The sequence below is a fragment of the Piliocolobus tephrosceles genome, chromosome 15 (genome assembly GCF_002776525.5).
Source record: "Piliocolobus tephrosceles isolate RC106 chromosome 15, ASM277652v3, whole genome shotgun sequence".
Taxonomy (NCBI): domain Eukaryota; kingdom Metazoa; phylum Chordata; class Mammalia; order Primates; family Cercopithecidae; genus Piliocolobus; species Piliocolobus tephrosceles.
In genome coordinates, this window is record NC_045448.1 from 3,203,981 (window position 1) to 3,228,996 (window position 25,016).

Genomic DNA, 25,016 nt, shown 5'->3' on the forward strand with positions numbered 1-25,016 from the left:
TCCCCGCTGCCCGGTGTCCCTTACGTGCCAGTGCCGTCCCCGCTGCCTGGTGTCCGTTACGTACCAGCGCCGTCCCTGCTGCCCGGTGTCCCTTATGTACCAGTGCCGTCCCTGCTGCCCGGTGTCCGTTACGTGCCAGTGCTGTCCCTGCTGCCCGGTGTCCCTTACGTAGTCCGCACAGCCCAGCGGAAAGAACAGTTGCTGGTGGTGGTTTTGCTCATTGACTGCTTCCCACCAAATGACTCAGTATTTCTGAACCGTCGAATCTATGCGCTGTGGGAACTGTGCTTTGCAGTACAGCTTCTAGGACTGGGTTATATCCAGGTGTAGGATTTGCCCATGAGAAGATCTTATATCTGATGGTATTGAAACAAACAAGTTCTCCATTGTGTTTCGTGTATTCATTGAGCAAGCACTTATTAAGCCTCTTCTCTTTCAAGCAGTAACAGTAAAGTTTGCTAAGTTAGGGCTCTTGCTCCATGAAGTTCTGCCTTAACCATTTATGGCATTTACTCAGATTTAGAAGTCCTTCTCTATTATTATTTTTAATTTACTTGTTGCTTACTTGAAGCTCATACACTATTTTTAAAAGAAGTGTATATTCCAGATTCACAAATTTATTGTAACTCTTGTGATTCTTCATCGGTGTCTTCAGACACAGACCCAAATTCAGCTGCACTCCTAGCCCACAGCAGTGAAGTTTCCCTTTTCTCTCCCCATCACCTGCATCCACTTCCCGCAGAGAAGCTGCTTGTACCACATCTTGAATACCAGTTCCCACAGCCCTGCTTCTCTAACTGGTGGCAATCCTGAGAGCTCCAGCATGAATCCCTCAGGCCTCTTTTGCCCCAGAGCAAAGTTCCCAGGGGTTCCCCCACGTGTAGAGACTGAAGGACCCTTCCAGACTCAGAAACCAAACCTTCCTCAGAGATGCTTCACTCTCCTCCTTCCTCTACGCCACGCTCCCCAAGCTGTGGAACTGCCACTCACGTGGTCACCCAACAGACGCACAGAAGTCTGCACTCATTAACTTGGAGTAAGTGCAAAAACCCAGGCAGAGACCCTCTCCTAAAGTAGCAGCGGGAAATGATCTCAGGTGTAGGTGTTTGGTATCCGAACGCTTCTGGTAGCCTGTGAACCACCGGAAACTGCGCTCCCCAAATCGCCTTTCTTCCCAACATCTTTTACCACATTTACAGAAGCGTGTCCTCAGAAAGGTAAACAAGCATCCCTTGCTTAGGGGATTAGCAGACTTTTCACACATCACACTAAGTGTAAATGTGAGTAAACGTCAGTCAAATGCTTCATTGAGTTTCTTTTACCGAAGTGATTCTGTAATTATTTCTATGATTGGAAAGCTTTGGAAAGAAGGGAGATGGAGATACTCTTTTTTAAAGGGGGAAAAACAGCTAATTTCTCAGTATCTGTATCCTCTATAATTTGCTAATGCAGTTACGGATCTCCAGGGTGGCCGTTTCCCCGGCCCATGCTCTGTTCCCGAGGGTGTGGGCGTGGCCCCTGGGTTTGGCCATGGAGAAGCTGCTGTGATGTATCCTCTTGAGGCAGGGACTGAACTGGCAGCATGACGGGGCTTTACAATAGTGGGTTTAAAAATCACACACAAAGCCATGCATGTTCATCGTGATGGATTTTTTCTACAGGCTCTTTTTTACCCTCTTTGATTGTTCCTGTTATTAATAAATATATACAGTGGTTTGATGTGTGTTACACATTGGAAATACTTGAGACCATCAGAAATTTTAGTAACAGGCCTAACAAGGGAGCTTACGTAAGGTGAAAAATGTACTAATGAAAGGATCTTTCCCTTGCCCTGGTATTTGCATTCTAGTGTGTCCTAAAATAATTCCTGTTGTCTTTAAGGCAGCCAGGAAAGGGTTTCTGAATTATTTTCCTAAGTTATGGCAGAGTTTCCTAAGATTGTAATTTACAGGGAAATGGATGTCACAGCCTGGGAGGAGGACGTGTTACTCACTTTAATGGTATCGTATATAAAGGTAATATTCCCTTTGAGTCTTAGATGGAGAAAAGTTATGTACATGCTATTAGTTACTTGAGTGATTTTTATTAGACTATTTTTCTCATCATTTGGAAGTTGTGTGATGCCTGTTTTCAGTTTTTCAAATAGACCCTGTATCGTACTCCTAGAAAAAAAAGTAAAAGTAATTTTTATCTAAAATCTTTATCTCATATCAAACTAACATCATTATTAGAATTTTACATGTCATGTACAGTAATTATGAGATTTTCATAAGATTTCTTTCACAAAGTTAAAAGTTTTATGTGGTATACTTTAGATTCTGATTTTTAAAATAATTTCTTTGCTGCATATTTCTGGCATCTATCATTGAAAATGGAGGAGGGCCACCAGGAAGGGGAATAAGGTAGAAAATAATAAGATAAAAATAGCATAAAGCACACTAAGAAAATGAGCAATTATAATTTCAAATAGCAGGCAGCATGCAATCATAAGAACTGGCTCTGGCTCTCACAGTAGTCACATCCCACCTTGGAAGTCACATCCCACCTTGGAAGGAAGAGTGCACAGCATTAGAGCTCGATGCTATCCTGGTTCCTCCTGGCCGGTCGTCCCCTCTCCAGCATTTGTCCATTAACCAAGAGCCCTGGCTCTGCTGGTTCCACATCACCTCTTGGACAAGTTTGAAGATCAGCAGGCTGAGTTTGTGCTCTGCCCAGGCTGTAAAAGTAAACCTCCGAACACGTGTGCTTGACATGTGTGGCCAAGGAAATGTCTACCATGCCTCCAGTTGGAGGCTTTTACCAGGAGAAACACTAAAGAAGAGGGAAACCGACAAGCCTGTCACACTGGCAGCACCAGTTGGTAAGGGTAGGCAGCACACATTGCGGATGGGAACGTGAATTGCCTTGGAGAGCAATTTAACAATAGCTAATAAGGCTGGGCGCGGTGGCTCACACCTGTAATCCCAGTACTTTGGGAGGCCAAGGCAGGTGGATCGTTTGAGCCCAGGAGTTCAAGACCAGCCTGGGCAACATGGCAAAACCCCGCCTCTACTAAAAGTACAAAAATTAGCCAGGCGTGGTAGCACATGCCTGTAGTCTCTGCTACTTGTGGGGCTGAGGCAGGAGGATCCCCTGAGCCTTGGAAGGTCGAGGGTGCCGTAAGCCATGATCGAGCCACTGCACTCCTGTCTGGGTGACAGAGTAAAACCCTGTCTCAAAAAAAAATTAAAAACAAAAAAAGTTGATAAAGCACATGCTTTGTATAACCTTTGACTCAACAATCCCACTTTCAATTATATACTTTAGAAAAACTTGTACATGTGTGTAAAAAGACATTCAAGAATGTTTGCTGCAGTATTACTTGTATTACTTAGCCAGACATTTTATTAAAAACCTTAATATTCTATATTCAAAAGAAGAGAATTATGTTCTATGTAATCGATTAAATGCTTTGGAGCGATTGAAATAAATCATCATGTGGAAGTAGAGCCATATTCATCAGTATGGATAAATCTCAGAAGCAGTGTTGAGCAATAAAAGTAAATTACAAAAGGCCACCTGCTATGTACAAGCTTCTGTTAATTTTTGAAAACAGGTCAGTAATTCCTTAGCCCCGTCTGTGAAACCCAGAAACCTCTGAAAACCACAAATGATGTTGGGCCGCACAACGTGACCTGACCAGACTCAGTCGGTGCCGCCCTAGATCCCGCACGTGCACCTGTTCCCACACCAGACTCACTTGGTGCCACCCTGGATCCCGCACGTGCGCCGGTTCCCACACCAGACTCACTCGGTGCTACCCTGGATGCCGCACGTGCACTGGTTCCCATACACGCCTCCTTTCCTGCCCTGCGTGGCCCGCTGCAGCACAGAGCTCTGTGCACCATGGCTCCTGACCCCTGCCCGGCCAGGGGCAGTCTCCTGGCGACTGTGATCCTCTTCCTGAGGCCGCCACAGCTGTCCTGCAGCCCATCCCCTCTGGCGCCACACTGTGAGCACATCACTGTCCCTTGCTCACAACTTTGCAAAAAAGTTCCTTCCTAAGACTCTCTTCAGAAACTCCTGTGACCATGCAGTAGCCATCATGTCCTGCCAGGCCCCCGACAAAGGATATGATAGCCAAGCCTCACCGCAGTGAGGAGAGCCAGTCATGGTCTCAGTTGATCTCCTTTGGTGTGAACAAAAATATTCCTGTGCCTAGAAATGTTTTTGAAATACAAAGTGAACTTGAACTATAGCCAAGTATTTTATATTCTCTTATCAGAAAAAATCACCATTTGGGAAAGTATAAATTATAAATGGTAAATAGCATGTGTTTTCTTCTCTTTTTTTCCTTTAGTGTTTTTCTAAATGATTATACAAAGAAAATCATCTGGCTGGGCACAGTGGCTCATGCCTGTAATCCCAACACTTTTGGGAGGCTAAGGCAGGAGAATCAGTTGAGTCTAGGAGTTCAAGATCAGCCTGAGCAACATAGGGAGACCTTAACTACAGATAATTTAAAAATTAGCCTGATGTGGTGGCACATACCTGTAGTCCCAGCTACTCCGGAAGCTGAGGTGGGAGAATTGCCTGAACCCAGGCGGTCGAGGCTGCAGTGAGCCATGATCGCACTACTGCACTCCAGCCTGGGCAACAAAGCAAGACCTTGTCTTTAAAAAAAAAAAAAAAAAAGAAAAGAAAAAATAATCTTTCTGTTTCCTCTACTGATGTGTCTGACTCTGACGCCACATCTAAATTAGAGATGAAGGGGCTCTCTCAGTCACCTCTGTCCTGAATTGCAGTGGAGGCCCTCCCCAGCTGAGGTCTGAGGCTGGGTCTGGGCCTTGCCCCTTTGCTCCCACTCCGTGTCCCCCAGCAGGTCTGCCAGCACTGAGTCCTCTGCGCCTCCACTTGGAGATGCAGGTGGAAAGGGCTGCCCAGACTCTGCGTGCCGCATACTCTTTTGTGTTATTGTCTCAGGGAATTGGGTTGTTCTGACTCCTAGAAGATTGACTCTCAGGTTGGTATAAGTTTGTAGATAGGACTACATGTCGTTTATAGACCAATCGATATTAACCAGTAAATTGCTCACTCTAATAGCGTACGCTTAATCAATAGCAGCAATTATCCAAGTAAATCTTTCATATTCAGTCATCTGTGGAAAAATTATATTGGGAGAAACTGTAACAAGAGCATAAACATTTCTGCTTTCTATTTTCAGTCAGGAAAGAAGCCACTTTTTAAAAGATTTACATTTCCCCAAGAAATGAATAATTAAGATGGTAGGCGTTTGCTTTATTTTTAATAGTTGTGATCTAGTGTGAGACATAGAAAACAAGTCTTAGAATATGAAATCATGGCAAAAGCTGAAGGCTTTTTATATGATATGTTTTACTATTTTTAATCATTTATGGAGTACTTTATATTTGCAAAGTCCTTGCAAATAATTTTATTAAACATGTAAATGATTGGTGGTGAGTATCTATATATAGTGGGTATAAAATGAGACAGAAGCCCTTACTGTAAAATATTTCTTACTTGTTTAAAACGTACATAAGTATCCATAATCAGATTTTCCCGTTTATACTTTTTTGTACCCACACAAATTCTAGTTGCCTCTGAGGTCCATCAAACAGATAACAAATTGAGGGCCGGGCGCAGTGGCTCAAGCCTGTAATCCTAGCATTTCGGGAGGACGAGGCAGGCGGATCACGAGGTGAAGAAATCAAGACCATCCTGGCCAACAAGGTGAAACCCCGTCTCTACTAAAAACACAAAAATTAGCCAGGCGTGGTGTTGCACACCTGTAGTCCCAGCTACTCGGGAGGCTGAGGCAGGAGAATCGCTTGAACCCAGGAGGCAGAGGTTGCAGTGAGCTGAGATCACGCCACTGCACTTCAGCCTGGGCAACAGAGCAAGACTCCGTCTCAGAAACAAATAAAATTTAAAAAAATTGAGTTCACTGGGCGTTGTATGGCATCACAGAATTGAACATCAGGGGATTCCATATCTACTGTATCAAAATCCTTTTATTTTTCAGAAAAACCCAAAAACTTTGCTTATACTTTAGCTGCTGTACTTAGTAGTAACTTACACCTTCCATACTTGTTGTGAAAATGCTGTATTATTTTAACCAGCATCAATTTGGTTCCTGCATATCAAGCACTGTTCTAGGTACAGAGATGGGGTAGAGACGATCCTCTCTGAGGGCATCACTGCGTGGACAGAAGTAGACACGCACACGGTTGATTTCTGACAGGCCAGGACATCAAAGCCCTGTCTGCATGAGTGCTGATCCATCATTATTTTTTAATTCACAAAACTCTTTTTTTCCTGCCTTCACAAATAGCAAGTTCCTGTATCTGAAAGAGAAAAGAAAAATTGAAAAAAAGATTGCTTATGTAACCACTGCCCTTTTACATTTCAGTGTATGTATGATACGTATGTGTGTGTGTATACTATACATAGTGTACATGTATGAAGATGGATATACATATTTGTGTATATATGCTATGCATGAAATTCATATGCTTCTATCAGTTTATGTCTTTTAATTATTTATTATATATATATTTAGCATTTCCCCATATTAAAGGGTCTTTAAAAACATTTTAATAGCCAAATAATCTGAAGTTATTATAAATAATCTTAGGATGAACTGCCTTATACAGAATTCTACAGATGTGATTATTTCTTTAGAAGGAGAATCCTGAGGTCAAAGTCTGTTCATAAATACTCCCACTGTTGTTCCAGATTGTTTTCTGCAGCACCTGAGTGCACCAGCTGTAGCATCTCCTTGTCTACCCTGACTTGTATCTTTTTAAAAAAAAAAAATCTAATTTTTTAGGCTAACAATGACATTTGCTTTTTATTTTTTTTGCTGGTGAAGATCAACTCCCTAGTAAATTATAATTTACATTTATTTGATTACTGGCATGGTTAAGCATTGGTCTTGTAGTGCTATGAATTTACTGTGTGTTCCACAATTTTGTGTGCATGCCAAGTGCCACACTAAAGAAATGCTTTTAGAAATTAAAAAGCAATGCATTAGATGAGGCCACTGCCCCAAGGAGCTAAAGGAGAGATAGGAATTAAGAATAGGAGGGTTTCACCATGAGCAGGAAAGGCACTTTTAAGATCAGGTTTCAGGTTGGGCACGGTGGTTCACACCTGTAATCCCAGCACTTTGGGAGGCCGAGGCAGGTGGATCACCTGAGGTCAGGAGTTTAAGACTAGCCTGGCCAACATGGTGAAACCCGTCTCTACTAAAAATACAAACATTAGCTGGGCATGGTGGTGGACACCTGTAATCCCAGCTACTCAGGAAACTGAGGCGGGAGAATTGCTTGAACCCAGGTGGTGGAGGTTGCAGTGAGCCAACATCGTGCCATTGCACTCCAGCCTAGGCAACAAGAGCAAAACTCCGTCTCAAAAAAAAAAAAAAAAAAGAGAGATCAGGTTTGAGGTTGGTTTCAGGGTACTCATCTTGCAATGAGCAAGTGCAGGTGAGCTCTGACTGGAGCGGGGGCGTGTGAGGGCTCGGCGACACCGAGCAGCCAGCCACACCTTCGTCCGGAACGGACTCACTGTCATCTCCCACTCCAGGGTGGCCAGCTGAAGACTGGGCCGTCATCTGTTCTGAATCATTGATATAATTGTGTTTCCCATGGCCTGTTCTGTTGCTTTCGACCTGGTCAGCACGCTCACAACTTTGATGAAATTGGAATGCCTTTCACACAGAGCCAGGCAAATCAGTTGATAAGTACAACCTGAAAAGGCCCAACTTAGCCGTGAGTGTTGGACACAAATGGGAGTTGTATGACCGCAAAAGGAAGGAAAATATACCACGTACAGAGATCCCGTTCATTTGTTACTCAAAGTAAATGGTGGTCTTCACTCCCAAAGACGCTTTCAGAAGAAAACAGTTGAACACTTTTAGTGCAAAAGGACAACTCCGGGTTACTGGTAGAACTTAACTGTTATTTACAGTTTCTCTTCTTAACTGTTTATAACTTTTGTTCCTAAAAACTGGCAGTTTCCTTTGTCTAACCACTGCATACCCTCTTTATCTAGGACTCTCAGGTTTTTCTGTTGCTGTTGGTACTGCTTTTATTTGTGACGGGCAAAAAGTTGACTCCTTGGACTCAAGGGAATATGTTCTTGGTTTCTTTTATCCTGGGACAGCTAGTCATCGCAGTTACAGAGGATTATCCCATTATCTTCATTACTCGTTGTCATCCCAGAGACCCTTGATGAAGAGCTTTTAGATAAAACGAGTCGAGTGTCGTTCGGCCAGCTCCATAGCACCAGCAGCTCTTGTTGAATGGTGTTTGGTTAGTGAACAGTTTTATCGTTTCTGAAAAGGTGGCACATGTTCAAATATCAAATTAACAAGTAATGTGTACGTGTGTGTGATTGAATTTCATGCAGCCATTATAAATCATGTCCCAAGAAAATATTTGAGGATATAAGAAAGTTTGAGTAAAGGATACAAAACAGTGTATGTTTTTTGAAAAGAGATGACAAGGATGCGTCTGAGAATACTATGTCACTGTCCACAGTTGACTTCATGCGTTACTGTTTGTATTATTCCACAGTGTGCACAGGGATGAGGTGGTAGATAGGGGTGTTAGCTAACCCTGTTTAAGCAGCTAACCTGCCTGACAGTACTGTGAGTGTTTAAAAGGTGTCAGTTTGCGTCATCATCTCACCAGCATGTAGCCATGTCACCAGCACCCACCACCTTAGCCTGCTGTTTCTGCTGTGTCCTCTCAATTAGCTTACGGTAGTGGTAGTACCCATTTGCCGTGGCCAGAATCCAAGACTTTTACCTCCTAAATAATTCATATGAGTGTTTGTCTCCTCCACCCTGCCCCTCTGCTCCTGTGCTAGTTCAGGCCTTGTTTCTTTGTGCCTTGTTCACGAAGCCAGCTCAGTATCCTTTTTATCCACATGATACCCCGCAAAGAATTAGAAAACTAGGTACCCCTCAGACATTTTTAAGCTATCTAAAATGTTTTATCATAAATTTAAATGGTTTCAAAGGATATAATTAATTTTTAGCACATAGTATGTTGCATATGTGATTTAATTATATTTCCATCAGCACGTAGGACTGCAGATTCAGCTCATTCAGTTTTGGGAAATGTGACCCACTTGGCAGCCAGTACCCATCGTAACCAGTCACTCAAACCAGGCACGTGTGATCTCAAAAGAAATCTCACTTCATCGTGTGATCCAGATAAGCATGGCAGTGGGGTCCTGGCAGCAGTCGCTTCACTCTGGATTTAGTCCTTAGAATTCATTCCCTCCCCTCCAAGCCGCCCGGGTTCTTGTCCTCCCCTCCTGCCCGCCACCCTGGGGTCTGCCACTCTGGGGTCCAGCCTGTAGCTCCAGCTCAGCCTCACCCCCACCATCCCCCGACCTCATCCTCCAGTTGTCCCCACTCTGCAGTGCCTTGAACGTGCTCTGCCATGTGTTGGCCCGTTTCCTCCTGAATCCTCAGGCATCAGTGCCAGCAGTGTCCTCACAGAGCTGTCAAGTGTGTCCAAGCTGTGCCGCTTATGCCTCTGCCCTGTGAGGGACTCCATCCCCTCGTTCACGTGCATTGCTCTTGTTCATCGTGCGAGACTCCCTGCCCCGTGCCGCCGGTCTCGGTGTCTCCCACGCTGCAGTGTCCGTATTTCATAAACACACATAGGTGTGCGTGTATGTGTTTCATATGGACATCACGTGCACTGGGCCTTCGTATCTACAGGTTCTGCATCCACGGATCCCACCGCCCGCAGATGGGAAACACGCTGAGGTGTGCACAGCAACCTTTCAGCCGTGGCTGGTTGAATCCACATGGGTGGAACCTGCAGATACGGAGGACCGACCAAGGACTTGAGCAGTCATGGATCTGGTATCCTGGGGCTCCTGGAACCGTTCCCTGGCAGATAGAGGGTCTGCTGCTTGTGTTTACGCATGTGTGTGTATGTACAGTCCCCAACTTCTGTGGTTTGACTTAAGATTTTTCAACTTTATGATGGTGCAAAAGCGCTCCCCATTCGGTGGGAACTGTGCTGTGAGCACCCACACACCATTCTGTTTCTCACTCACAGTGAATTCAAGAAACGACATGAAATGTCCAACACTTTATAAAGCAGGCTTTGTGTTGGCTGATTTTCCCAGCTGTAGGCTAATGTAAGTGTTGTGAGCACGTTTAAGGTAGGCTGGGCTGTGCTGGACAGTTGGTTAGGTGGTGCATTCACTCCTTTTCTTTTTTTTTTTTTTTTTTTTTTTTTTTTTCTGAGATGGAGTTTGGCTCTGTGGCCCAGGCTGGAGTGCAGTGGTGCGATCTCCACTCACTACAACCTCTCTCCCGGGTTTAAGTGATTGTCCTGCCTCAGCCTGCCGAGTAGCTGGGATTACAGGTGCTCACACCACACCTGGCTAAGTTTTGTGTTTTTGGTGGAGCTGGGGTTTCACCATGTTGGCCAGGCTGCTCTCCAACTCCTGACCTCAGGTGATCCACCCAGCTCAGCCTCTCAAAATGCTGAGCCACCGTGCCCGGCCTGCATTCACTTATTTACTTTTTTTTTTTTTTTGAGACGGAGTCTCACTGTCGCCCAGGCTGGAGTGCAGTGGTGTAGTCTCGGCTCACTCTGCCTCCTGGGTTCATGCCATTCTCCTGCCTCAGCCTCCCAAGTAGCTGGGACTACAGGTGCCCGCCACCACACCCGGCTAATTTTTTGTATTTTTAACAGAGACGGGGTTTCACTGTGTTAACCAGGATGGTCTTAATCTCCTGACCTTGTGATCCACCCGCCTCGGCCTCCCAAAGTGCTGGGATTACAGGCTTGAGCCATCACGCCCGGCCCACTTATTTTCAACTCATGGTATTTCTAACTTACGATGGGTATGGACGGAGCATCTGCGTCTGTCTTGATGCACTGTTTGGTAGCCATGTGTTCTGTATGACTGTCTGTCATACCGAGTTCGTCTTTGTACTCCTGTTGTCTGATGGAGGACGTACTTCCTCTTAGGTCCTCAGTTGATGCTTCTTAAGTGAGGGAGTGACTGGGTGCTTCTGTTTACAATATGAGCAGCAAGCTAAGCCCGCTCCGCCAGCCCAGGCTGCCTTAAGAGCTGTCTTGTAACAGCTTCGCCTCACAGGCATTCACACCGTGAATTCACACTGTGCCTTCCACAGGTAGGTTTCTTTATTCCCTTACCCGAAACATCAAGGGCATTCTGTGAGCTTTTCCTGTGTGTCTGCGGGGGCAGGTCTGTCCTTGGAAGCTAAGAGCAAAAGCACCGCAGGGCCCCCACCCCTTCACTGTGCCCTCCCCCTGCCCCTTCACTGTGCCCTCCTGGGCAGCCTTCCTCAGCTGCAGGGCAGATGCTCTGTGGTAGCTGCTCCCGTCCCCCCTCGGGAGGGCCTGCCTTTCTCCCTCGCTGGGTCACCTCTCCCCGGCACATGCTTCTCCCAAACCTGTGTCTTCTCTCCTCAGCTGCAACCTGCCATCTGCACGTTTACCAGGCACTTTCCCGTTTCTGTTCCACCATCTTGTCATTTTTTGTATCTTCTGTCATTTTGTAAAACCCAGCTCATCTGCCTGCCGCATCTCCACGTCCGGCCTCCCCTGAGTGGGTAGAGACAGGTTCGCGCCATCCCTCGGATTTCCGCGTTAGTCTGTTATCGGTTAGTGTGTTTCCGGGTCTCTCTCACCCTCTAGGGAGCAGCCACGGCACCGCCTACCCCCGCCCGGGGCCCGCTGCTCGCTGCTCTCTTCCTGCCTTGCCGGCTGATGCAGCGCCTGACCAGGTACGGTCTTTAGACTGCCCCAGTCAGTCTGTACACTGCAGCTAGATTCATTTTCCAAACATTTTATTTCAAAATGCATTTCTCTGTTTAGAAGCACCCAGTTGCCTCTCTTGCCTGGAACTGAAATCTCACTTCTGTGACCTGATGTTGGAACCTTGCCCTGGCTTCTGGGACCTGGCCCTCTGCATCGGCCTTGTGTGCCCCGAGCCTAGCACAGTGCCTGGCCCACAGCAGGCGGTCAGTAAATGGCCGCTAAGTGAATGGATGAGGAAATGCAGATTTCGCCAATATTTATTCATTACCTTCTTTGTTCTCCTTTCCACGAAAATTAAAACCTTAAGTTTCTCATTTTTAAAATGATCATTGGCCGGGCGTGATGGCTTACGCCTATAATCTTAGCACTTAGGGAGGCTGAGGCAGGCAGATCACCAGAGGTCAGGAGCTCAAGACCAGCCTGGCCAACATGGCGAAACCCCGTCTCTACTAAAAATACAACAATTAGCCAGGCGTGGTGTCAGGTGCCTATAGTCCCAGCTACATGGGAGACTGAGGCAAGAAAATCACTTGAACCCAGGAGGCGGAGGTTGTAGTGAGTCGAGATCGTGCCACTGCACTCCAGCCTGGGCGACAGAGACTCTGTCTCAAAAAAAAAAAAAAAAAAAAAAATTGTCATAGTGGCAGGCACAGTGGCTCGTGTCTGTAATCCCAGCACTCTGGGAGACCGAGGTAAGTAGCTCACTTCAGCCCAGAAGTGCAGGACAAGCCTGGGCAACATGGGAAAACCCCGTCTCTACAAAAAATACAAAATTAGCTGGGTGTGGTGACACATGCCTGTAGTCCCAGCTACTCGGAGGCTGAGGTGGGAGGATCACTTGAGCCCAGGAGGTCAAGCTGTGGTCGCACCCCTGCACTCCAGCCTGGATGACAGAGCGAGGCCCTGTCTCAAAAAAAAAAAAGTCATAATAATGCCTACTTTATAATGTTGTTATGACTGAAAATAATAACAGCCCATGCATTTACAGGGCTAACGGTGCAACAGTCCAGCAGGGAAGACGTACGCGGAGAGGTTATGAAGGTACCACGCTGCAGAGCCCTGGGGAGAAAAGCTGGCGTTGCCTGCGCACTCACCAGGCTCCCAGCGTGGTTCTGAGTACTTCACCTGTATTAACTGTTAATCCTCACAAGAATCACGAAGAACTATTAATACATCCGTTTTACTTACCAGGTACCAAGGCACAGTTCAGCAGCCTGGCTGGGGTCAGGTAGCTGAGAATGGCTGAGGAGCGGTGACCTGGTAGTCCTCCTCCCAGACCCTTCCCTTCACCCCGCAACTCCAGGGTCAGCAGGGGTGGCCCAGCCAGTCCAGGGGCCTGTCTGTTCCCCAGCTCTTCCCCCAGGCCGTCTTCTGGCTCTTGTGGGGGCCACTTCTCCCGTGGTCACGCTTGGAGCCTTAATGATCACCCACACCCTACACAGCTCCAGCGGCACATCTGCCATTTCCTGAGTGCCCTCTCCCGCCAGCCAGCTGGTCAGTGTGGCATCCACACCCACCTGTGGTTCTGCCTTCCTGCACGCCGTGGCTTACCGATCTGCTCGCTGACTGTGCCTCCGCACCTCGTTACTTCACTTCCTTCTCTAGCCAGCGTGGTTTCCATGATCCACATCTCACACATGCCTTTCCCAAATCGCAGAATGCCTGCTCCTTCATTCTTCCACTGCACACATCTCAGATACCTGCGCTCTTGACAGGCTCAGCCTCCAGCTTCCTCTGCACAGACACCCAGCAGCTGAGGCTGCGGGAGGATTTCCCACATTCAAGCATCTGCAGTGACGCTTGGCAGCATCAAGTGGATCATCAGCACTGCAGGGCCTTCCTGCCAGGTTGCTCTGGTCTCTCCCACTGCCCTTTTAGACTGTCTCTACCTCTCTCAAGCCTCCCACCCCTCCCCTTCCTCCTCACTTTTAAAGATGAGTGACGTTCCCCCAGCTTTGGAGCCAAAACAGAGTTCTGGTAGCACCTCACGTCCCTAGTCCTAGACACACACCTGCTGCGGTCGGCGGGCAGACTGTCCTCCCCGCCGACGGCCCTCGGCCCGCATGCCCTGACGCCTGGAACCTTGAGCCGTGGGTCATCCTTTCTTCCTAATGTGTCATCAGCTGTTCTCCAGCTACAGCCTCCTCCTCTGTGTTTTTTACTCAAGCACTTGCTTAAATACAGACACGGAGTGTCTCACCTTCTGCGGCCGCTGTCGGCCTTTCCTCCCCTGGCACCCCGGTCATGCCCACTTCCCTAGAGGTTCCTACAGCTGCCCACCTCTCTGCTTCCCTCTCCTTTGTTTCTACAGATTTGTTTATTTTCTTTTTTTTAAGACAGGGTCTCAGTCTTGTCGCCGGACTGGAGTACAGTGTCATGATTTCAGGTCACTGCAATCTCAGCCTCCTGGGCTCAGATGATCCTTCCACCGCAGCCTCCCAGGTAGCTGGGACTACAGATGCATGCCACCACACGCAGCTCATTTTTGTTTTATAGAGACAGGGTTTCACCATGTTGCCCTTCTTGAGCTCCTAAGCTCAAGCAGTCTGCCTGACTCAGCTTGCCAGTGTGCTAGGATTACAGGCGTGAGCCACCACGCCCGGCCTTGCCACAAATCTTATTCTCGTCTGATTCCAGTCCAACCAGCTCTCAACAAAGCTGCTCATGGCTTTATCTGGAACCTGCCAGATGTTGAGTTCCTCTGTGGGCTGCCTCCTGGCGACGTCTGTTCGCTGACCCTCTGGACAGATACTCACCTGCTTCTGCCACTCTGCACCATCAATATAAATAATAACTGATTCACAGTAATCAGTCATGAAAGAATGAAACGGAAAAACATGCCAAATGCAGGCCCCTGCTTTGTTATCACAGCATGTCGTACACGTAAACTTCTCTGTCACGTGACTGCAGGAGCCTCTCCATTCCTGTGCCTCATCCTCGGGTATCAGTCACAAGCCACTTGCGGGCTAAAGTCAGCCCACAGTCAGCCTTGAAGTTGACAGAAATGAACTACTGAGCCACGAGGGGCCTAGACCTGGGATCCGCCAGCGTTTTCTGTAAAAGGCCATAGAGTGAATGTTGTAGACTTCCTGGCCATACGGTATCTGTCCAGCTACTGAGCTGTGCGGTGCATGCCTAGCTCTTCCGTGGTAGCACGGAACCTTCTCACCGGGCAGGTGCACAGGAGGCGGGCCTCTGGGCTCCTGTGAGCTCTGCCCACCAACTCAGGCAGTAGGGGGTGGGGGACGTCCACAGGATGTGCACAGATTGCCAGCACCAGGCCTGGCTACTGGAACATCCTCTTCATAGCTTTACTCACATCTACACAGACACCTTAAGTTCACCCCATCAGTGCAGGGAGACTGGGGCCTTCAGATGCTGTGGCCTGTGCTCCTGGAAGCCTGCAAAGGCCAGCACACCCGACCCTCCTCTGCCTCCCTCCTGTGCCCCCCATCCTCACCTGCTTCCCCAGCCTCCCCTCATCCTCACCTGCTCGGCCCCTCCTCCACCTCCTGCCTCCGGCCACCTGGTCCTTACTGCATCCCCTCGGGCCCTGCACCCAGCCCTCTGCTCCCAGTGCCTGCTCTCACCAGGCTTTGCACACATTCTGTCCTCTTCGAGGGTCTCTGCCCCTCTCCTCCTCCCTGATTAACTCCTGCCCGTCCTCACCGTAGGGCATGTCCTGAGGGAAGAGGGCCCCAGCCTCTCTAGCAGGACAGGCCAGAGCCTTAGGCGTAGGGAACCGGGAAGGGAGCAGTTATTAGTTGCCCCGGATACAGAGTCTGCCTAGATGCATATATAGAACTGGTTCAGACTTGGCACAATCTCTTTCCCTCTCACTCGTTCACATTTGCAATTCAAAGAGAATATACAGAGCCATTTGTATTATATAAAGTGATTATTGCATTGAATTTAGACTAGAGAAGGCATTTGGAGATCGTTTTAGTAAATTATCTTAACCAATCTAAAAATATTTCTGAACTGTCAACCAGAACACAGAAATCCTGTATGACTTGCTGTAGTGTGGACGGTTTGGGGGAACGTGGCACCGATTTCATCTTCACCGTCGACCAGTGTTTCTCTGACTGGGTCCAGTGGCTGCGCACCAGCTAGTGAAGAAAAGCACGGACTCCAGCTGCACAATGTATGCTCTGGTCTCCTCCTTTCCAAAAAAAAAGGCTACAAGATATATTTTAAGAAATCTGAGTCGTCTTGCTAATATTTGCAGCTCGCTGGTTGGTGCCATGGAGGCCGGTGCTCACCGTCAGGCTGTGGCAGGTACAGCGAAAGGAAAAACTGTGAGAGAACGGTGGAAAGTTCACCAGACAGTGAAACGCATGCTAGTTGGAGTGGCTGAAAAACAGAGCACGGACACCACCAAGTGCCGTGGGATGTGCAACCACAGGACCCCTCGCCGCTGGGGAAGGCAAGGTGGCGCGGCCACTTAGGAGGACAGCTTGGTGACTCCTGCAACACTAAACGCACTCTTACATACAACCCAGCACTCCGGTCACTGCACTCCGCTCCTGGATATCTCACCCAGTTGTGCCGAATGCTTGTATCCACACAAGAATCTGCCCAAAGATGTTGATGCCAGCTTTATCCATAGTTGCCAGAAACTAGAGGCAAGCAAGAGGTCCTTCAGTAGGTCAGTGGGTAAACAAACTGGTAATCTGGACAGTAGAATGTTCAGCATTTTTAAAAAACGAACCATCAACCCCTGAGAAGACCTGGAGGAAACTGAGATGTCTGCAGCGCCAGGTCACACGGCTGCTCACTCAGAGCCTGGCCTGTCTGCAGCTCCGGGCCCAGCACCAGTTCCCTCCCTCACACATAGAGTTTCACTGGGCACGCACACGCCAACTCTGGATTGAGGTAGAAACGGTTTGGGAATTGTTAACGGCGTCGTTCACATTTTTAGTGCCTCCCTCCTGCCTGGCGCTGTGTTCAGCACTTTCATAGATCTTCTTTAATCGCCACATCTGTAAGGGGGGACAGATGACCTCAGCTCTGTAAACTCAGCCATTGCTGAGCCTGCGGTGTGAGTGTGAGGCCACCTGTCAGAGCCCCGGAAGACACAAGCCCCCCTCCCCTGCCTGCAACACAGCCCCCACCCCCACTGCAGCTGGAATTAGAGCAGCTCGTTAGCGCCTGCCTGAGGAAGCCCAAATAAAGGACTGCAGAACAACTGCAGTGCAAAGCTGAGACTCATTTCCCTCCTAGGCGCTTCGTGAGCAGGCCCTGAGTTCTCTGTGTCCGGGCGTGGAGTGCAGGAGGTGTGGAGGGGGAGCAGTGCGTGTGTGAGCCAGTACACAGAAGAAGTGTGTGGCAGGCTCTACCACACATTTTTAAAATATGTAAACTCCTAAACTTCTTGTCAGAGAAGTGCTTGGCATGCACACAAAATCATTTAGCTAATTCTTGAGAAACATATTGTTTAATTGTCTGTCTCCCTTGCTAGATCATCCACTAATGAGTGCTCATTCACTAACCTCCCTGCCAGCCTGGCAGTCTCTGTCAGGCAGGAGGTACTTAAAGCATGTTTATTGACTGGCTGCAGAATGAGGACATCTACAGTATTCAGAGATAGTGCCCATTACCTTGAGAAAAGACAGAGTGAGCATCCACTTTTAGCTTCTTAAAAGGTTTAAACATTCCAACCTTATTTTCCCATTCATTTGCCTAACGGCCGTCCTTTCTGTATCACACAAGGGCAAAGATAAAACACAGGAGTCTATACGAATCAGCCGGTGTGTCGGTGCCAGCCAGCCTTTCCGTGTTGAAGCCGTAACGTTACGCGATGTGAAAGTATGCTGTACATTGCCACATGGGCCTGGAACATGTTGTGTTCACATAGTTCATTGATTTTTTCATATTGATAAATTAGAATTATGAACATATAAAGCCACTTATAGTCACATGCAGATCTTACAGATACAAATACATACGTCCAACAGATAGCATAAAATTTCCTTATTGATTTTAAATTGACAAATCTCAAGACAATCCTGCTAAAAAGGAAACCAGTCATATAGATTGAGAGATATGCAGAGCTTTCCAATTAAAAGCCTCTTCCCGATGTTCTATCAGTTGCTAAATTTTTACTGTTTTTATGATTTGATCAGCTCGAACTGTATCTCACGCTTGGCTCTCTTATTGCCTAATTATACGTGCAGCATTGACAAATGGCATTCCCCTCTGTGCTGCCAGCACACTGACCTTGTCATGATTACTAATGGCTAGCTGGTGCTGCTTCCAGCAAGGTGAGCAGCTGTGGCCAGCGGCTATGCGTTTGGGTCATGGATTCCACCATGCCTTGCATGTGTGTTTGGTCACATGTTCTGCCATGTCTTGCAGAGCTGCAGAAACTGGAGGGCAGCAGTGGACCTGTGCGGACGTCTCCTCACAGCCCACGGCCAGGGCTACGGCAAGAGCGGGCTGCCCACCAGCCACACGACAGATTCACTGCAGGTGAGAACACCTTTCAGGGGCTGTAGTTTAACCTGGCTTATCAGGTTATAAAGTATATGTTCATATCCTGCTTCTTTATCTCCTAATTATGTTGTATATACCATACTGGGGCACTGGAATTCTCACTTTGGCCCATCAGGACGCCTGTGCGCCCCAGAAGCACGCTCACAGGTGCCCACACTCGGTCTCATGGTGGGACCAGCACGGCTTTGGGTCAGCAGGCAGGTTCGCCTCACAACTGGCAGCAGCAGCTGGCCTGTGCGGGGATCTGGGGCATGTCTGGGCCCGGTAGGAAACAGTGACAGGAGCAGTTGGTTCTGTCCACCCCAAGGACGGAGGGTCCATGTGCCATGGGTTTGCTCCTCCTGGCATATCACTTGCTCTGAAATTTAAAAAAAAAGAAAAGGAAATGCACAAAATAGACTTGTGAAAAAAGGAAACTCATCTGAGAAGAAGGAACAGCTGCAAACGTTGATAAATTCTTACCTTTCCCTGGGGAGTTTTTCAACTGTTCTTCGAGCTTACATGGGAATCCCCCAGGACTAAACAGATCACCAGATCCTTCAGAACTGTGATGAGCTTTGGAAAGGAGCAGCTCTGGGGAGCCCTGACAGCTTAGCTATTTCCAGCAGGCTCCTTCTTCTTCCTCTTCCCTCAAGAGCTGACAAGAAGAGCCGCGTTCCCCCATCACCTGTCCATCCACTGGTTTGCCAAATCCTAGGCTGTTTTTCTATCATTTCTCTCCAACGCATCACCACCCGCAGTTCAGGCTCTCATTGCAGCGTTGCTATAGCCTCCTATATGAACTTAGGTCACGTTTCTTTATTCACATTCATTCCATAAACTACCTCCAAAAAAACTCTTAAAGCACACTTTTGATCATCTCACTTTCCTGCTTAAAAACTGCCCGGCACAGTGGCACATGACTGTAGTCCCAGCTACTGGGGAGACTGAGGCAGGAGGGTCACTTGGGCCCAGGAGTTCTGGGCCGTGGTGCACTTTGCCGATCACGTGTTGGCACTAGCTCAAGACCAACATGGTGACGTCCTGGGAGCCAGGGACCACCAGGCTGCCCAAAGAGGGTGAACCGCCCCCTTTCCAACTCGGTCTGAAACGGAGCTAGTCAAGAGCTGGATAGTTTCCCATTGCCTACCATGCGAAATTTCATCTTCTCGTGTGTGTGTGTGTGTGTGTGTAATGAGAACACTGAAAATCTGTCTTAGCAATTTTTAGTATACGTTGTTTGTAACTGTGGTCACCATGTCTACAATAGATCTCTTGAGCTTATCCTCCTGTCTCACTGAATTTTGTGTCCTTTGACTAACGTCTCTCAAACCTCCGCTGCCCTGCCCTCCTCCCCACCCCCGCCCCGGCACCCGCCATCTACTCTGCTTCTGTGAGCCCAGTGTGCTCAGATTCCATGTGTAAGCGAGGTCACACGCCGTTTGTCTGTCTGTGCTTGGCTTGTTTCATCTAACGTCATGTCCCCCAGGCTCATCCACATCACAAACAACGGGATTCCTTCCATGAAAGCTGAGTGGTATTCCACTGTGTGTCGTGCCACGCTCCTTTATCCATCCATCCCTCAGCGGACACTTGGTGAAATTCACTCTTCTCATCAGTAACGTCAGATCACATTAGGTTCCCCTTTTAATCCCAAGTCTCTGGCTGTGCAGCTCTCTAATGCAAATTCCCACCGTTTTCCTGAATGTACCCCAGATGCTGCCAGAGCACTCTGTGCTCTCGTACGTCGTGTTTTGTCCACTCTGTGCCTTTGTCCTTACGTTCCCTGAACGAGCCTGTGGCCCCTTGAAATTCCGCAGCCCTGCGAGCTGCCCTCAAACACAACCCATCCCTGTGCGTCCGCTCCTTCCTGCTCCCGTTCCCGCCGTCATTCCCCCGCCCTCCACTAGGCGGCGCATTCCTTTGGTGCCTTTCCGTCTTCATGACACCTAGCACAGTGCTTTGCACACACACCTGCTCAGCAAGCAGTGTTTACTTATTGAGTAAACAGTTATGTAAAATCATTCACATTGTTATTAAGCTCAATAGTAATTTTTTTTTTTTAGAGACAGGGTCTCGCTGTGTTGTCCAGGCTGTACTCAAACTCCTGGGCTCAAGCAATCCTCCCACCTCAGCCTCCTGAGTAGCTGGAACTGCAGGCATGAGTGATATCTCAGAATTAAATATTCAGCACGTTTCAAATGTCGGATTTTTCCTCACCTCGCAGAGTGGCCACGTTCTGCTTTTTTGAACACGATTGTGTAAATATGCAAAGATAGGAAGTTAGGTTAGCCCTTATTATAATATATGAGAAATTAATCTCTAACACCAACTTCATAAGGAATAGCAATTTCTGAACTGGATATATATAGATAACCTATTGTTTCCACTGTATTTTGTTTTTAGCTCTGGTTTGTGAGGCTGGCACTACTAGTGAAGTTGGGCCTTTTCCAGAATGCTGAGATGGAATTTGAACCCTTTGGAAATCTTGATCAGCCAGATCTTTATTACGAGTACTACCCACACGTGTACCCTGGGCGCAGGGGTAAGGCCATGGTATTTAATATTTGTACATTTGTATGTGTTTTGCTCTGGTTTGCTTTGATTTATACATAGTTTGGTAGCCTCAGTTTTCCTTATTTATCCAGTCTTGAAAAAAAATCAGATAAGTACCTAGCAACAAGCCTTGACTTACAGAATGCTCCCACTCAGATTTACCGAAACACTGACCTGGAGGTGCTCCCTGGTGTGTCTGTTTGTACATTTAGCAGCCATGTATCTAGCACCTGCTCTGTCAAGGCAGCATGATTTGGTGCAGGGCCCGGGTGGTAGGCGTCTGAGCTGTGCTCCACAGGGAAGAACCGTCCCATCTCGGGACCTGATGCACAGAGAAGCAGAGCAGTGAAACCAAACGTGTCCGTGCCATGTGGCACACGCCGCGACATTTTCCATTCGTCTCTGTTCTTATTTAATTTACTTTAAAAATCTGGCTGTGACTCACCCTTTGGGTCACAGTCACGACCACGGTTTGGAAAACACTAGGCTGTAGCATAGGGTAGTTCTAGGAGAGTGACAGGAAATCAACGGTTGGGAAGGGAGAAGACGGGTTACGGAGAGCCTTTGGCAGCACTGGGAGCCTTGTGCAATGTGCGTCTCTTGGTGGAGAACCTTATAAATATGTTTGAAGCCCCTTATATGTTCTTAAATAGAAAATAGTCCTGGCAGGATGTCTCATGAGGGCGGTGTAAGCAGCTGTTGAAAGCCCAGGCCCTGTTGTCAGGCATCCCCAGTTACATCCTGGTACCCCCACTGACTCATGTGGCCTTGGGGGAGTTATCTGACATCTCTGTGCCCCAGTGTCCTTATCGGTAAAAAAGATATGCCAATCCTGCTTGCTTTCTGGATTGTCCTGAAGATTAAATGATGTCATGTGTAAGTTGCTTGGAATAGTGGCTGCTATCTAGTACCAACTGTATTTGCTGGTTTTCTTTCTCTCTTCTGAATGTATCAGTGACACAGAAAAGTCTCGCACTGCCGCGTTTTGCAGGCTCGATTGTCTGCATTTGTTGGCTGTGGCAGTGGAGCTACAGAGAATGGTCCTAGGTGTCAGGAAATGCAGAACCTAATCGGAGGTAGAAAATATTTAGAACCGGCAGTACAAGAGATGCAAAGGCCTGATGAATAATAAAAGAATAATTCCTATAGAAGGCTCAGAAAATTTAAATAAACATTCTATTTAACTTGATCGATACTAGTAAGTAAATAGATGAACTAAAAAGGCTAGAAGTAAAAACAAATCTTTCATCTTCTTTGTATGTTGTTTTTTGCTTAAAACTCAGCTCTGTTTCTTTGGAGGGGCATAGGAACGAATGCAGACGCCGGCTTTCTTTATTCCCCATGCTCTCTCCTTTATCATCTTTACCTTCCTCCAGGCAGGACGGGCGGGAATTGGTCCATATTACTCTGAGTTATCCCGGAATTGATGGAGATTTTTATCATTTTTAGTATAAAGTATTTTTTGACCTTTAGTCTCACTGGTATTAAAATTGTTTATTCCTTCTGACTAAGGGAATTTGCCCCTTGTAGAAAAGAAAAAAATGGAAAGGGTAACTTCTAATAACTAAGATAGGGCATAAATCAGAAAGATTGTCTTGATGGGGCTGGCTTGATTTCATGGAAGTGAACCAGCCAATCTAGGTAGCCACAGAGTGAGGAAGGACCAGCAACACCACTGTCGCTCTCAGACGTAGGACTCTGTGTCATCCAGGGATGCAGATGCCAGTCCTTAATGTGCGACACTTCCTGCCCACCCACTGGCCTGTCCAGTCCTGCTGGCCTTCCACATGACCAGGAGGAACAGGCCAAAGCCAGGACCGCTTGATGGTGCGTGTTCAGGGGCTCTGTCTGCCGTGGCGTGGCCAGCGGGTGGAGGAAGTGGGGCCAGGACGGTCTCGGGAACTTGCTGAAGGACCCTCACTGGTGTTGCTGGCCAAGCAGCTTCTGTCCCCAGGAATCTGCCTTTTGCGGCCGTGAGTTGGATGAAGATGTCTTGACTTCTTCCTGGGGGTCTTCTCCCGCACTCCAGCCAGGAAGCTGCCCGGTGGTCGTGAGCACTGTCCTGGAGGAGCAGGGCTTTATCCGTCCCCTCTCCCCAGGAGTAAGTCTCATCTACGTCCCTCCCAAAGTTCCGTCCAGTCTGCTTGTAGGTGGTTCCCTCATCCGCTCATGAGTTTGGAGAGATACAGCCATTGCTAGTTGTTCAAGGGATACTGTTCTACCTTGTAAATTAACTGGGCTCCCTGAGTCTGTCATGTCCCTTTCTTGTCTCCACTTCGTCACCAATTTGAGGGTCATCCTTTCCATGTAAGACCAAATTTCCAGCCCAGAAAGAATGGAGAGCCTGTCACTTAGTAGATTATGAAGAAAAGATGGAAAGGTTAAAGGCATTGTTAATTGGGGAAGTTTGAGGGTGTTTCTATTTAATCAATTATGCCTGGTAGCTATCATAGTCAATAAATGGCTGCTTTCCTATTTCTTATAAGGATTAGCTTTGTTTTCCCCTGGCATAAATAAAACTATTCCTTCCCCCTCTGCCTGACTGCAGCCTGAGCCTCTCCTCCAACCCCGCCCTTCCCACGTCATTCATAGTCCCGGGAGGGGGCTGGACCCAGGTCTGTGGGACTCTGCCAGGGCTGGGGACTGGGACTGGGACTTGACAGCTGATTTTTTTTTAGTCATTTTGTCTGCCTCTAACAGAAAACTCAGGGCCTTGAGCACACAGGCCTTAATTGAAACCACCAGATACCCTGAAGGGCAGAGCTGCACCAAATGCTCTGGTTTCCTTTCCTACTGAGGTCCGTGTGAATTATAGATTCAAAATGACTCCTCTTACATCACCTGCTTCTGAATGTATGACAGGTGTTTAAGAATGAGCGTGACTGAGAGGCAGATATTTCCTATGATGACCAAATAAACATCTCCAGCTTGGCTAGGCACAGTGGCTAATGCCTGTAATCCCAGCACTTTGGAAGTCCGTGAAGATCTCAAGATCTCTTGAGGCCAGAAGTTCGAGACCAGCCTGGCCAAAATGGTGAAACTCCGTCTCTACTAAAAATACAAAACATTAGCCGGACATGGTGGTGCACACCTGTCATACCAGCTACTCAGGAGGCTGATACACGAGAATCTCTTCAACCCAGGAGGCGGAGGTTGTCGTGAGCCAAGATCACACCACTGCACTCCAGCCTGAGTGACAGAGTAAGACTCTGTCTCACAAAAAAAAAAAAAAAAAAAAAAAACTCCAGCTCCCGCTGGTCTCTAACCTTTACCTCTGGCCATTCAGGAAGGCCCAGCCTCGCCTTGCACATCCTATTTTCCAGCGTGCTGAAGACTCCGTGGCACGGTTTACCCATCTTCAGGGAGAGGATGTTGATGGAAATGACACTGAGTGCCATTTAAGATAAAGAATCAAGATCTGTGGATTTAGGTAGAGAACTACCTGTCATCTTTCCTTCTCATTTTGAGGACTTTTTTTCCTAAGGATGTTCAGTCAAGCCTAGAAAACATGCTTTGATTCTTCCTGAAATTAAATTGCACTGGTAAATGGATAAAGAGAAGATAGCAGCTACGCATCATTAAGCAGCTAATTTAAATTATGAAATAGACATAAATCATACATATATTTTAGCAAAAGTGTATTAACATTCATCCTCAATAATATGCCGGATGTTTACTAATTTTTCTTCCCATTTTGTGGTGTAACAAAGCATAAATGTAAGATTTTGATTCATTCACTTCATTTTAGCTTGCAATATATAAGCAAAGCAAGTTGTTAAAATGTGCTTTAAAAGGAGACTATAATTATAAAAACAACTTTTATGAATGAGCTTTAATATATTTCATGTAAATATTGGGTGTAATTTTTGCCCATTCAGAATATTCATAACAAGACATGTAATGAATCATGTGTAAAAATCACGAAGGTTTTTTTAAAAAAATTCATCCAAGAAGGGAACAGTATTATGGTTGATGTATTTATATGTCATATCTCGCAATTTCAGTCAGTTGCTTTCAGCCACCCCCAAAGCCCAGCCCCGATTCTGACCCTAGTGCTGTCTTTCACCTGGTTGTTTGGACGCTCCCTCCTGCACACGGGAAGAATCCTGAGGACTACGGTCATGAGGCCGACCCAGCCCCGCCCCCCGGAGCTGAGGTCTG

The 25,016-nt window shown here is 47.4% G+C and overlaps 1 protein-coding gene across 4 annotated transcripts in view; it reads left to right on the top strand.

The window, feature by feature from the left end:
* The window catches only part of TRAPPC12 (trafficking protein particle complex 12), a 101,178-nt gene that overhangs the window by 26,033 nt on the left and 50,129 nt on the right, over positions 1 to 25,016 (top strand). For all 4 annotated transcript variants that reach the window (XR_003309532.1, XM_023198780.2, XM_023198789.2 and 1 more), the window contains 2 exons: positions 18,183 to 18,296; positions 20,706 to 20,844. Coding sequence is in view for 3 of the 4 variants with exons in the window: in XM_023198780.2 (XP_023054548.2) it covers positions 18,183 to 18,296; positions 20,706 to 20,844 (253 nt within the window). In the remaining variant the exon portion in view is untranslated. The remainder of the gene's footprint in view (positions 1 to 18,182; positions 18,297 to 20,705; positions 20,845 to 25,016) is intronic.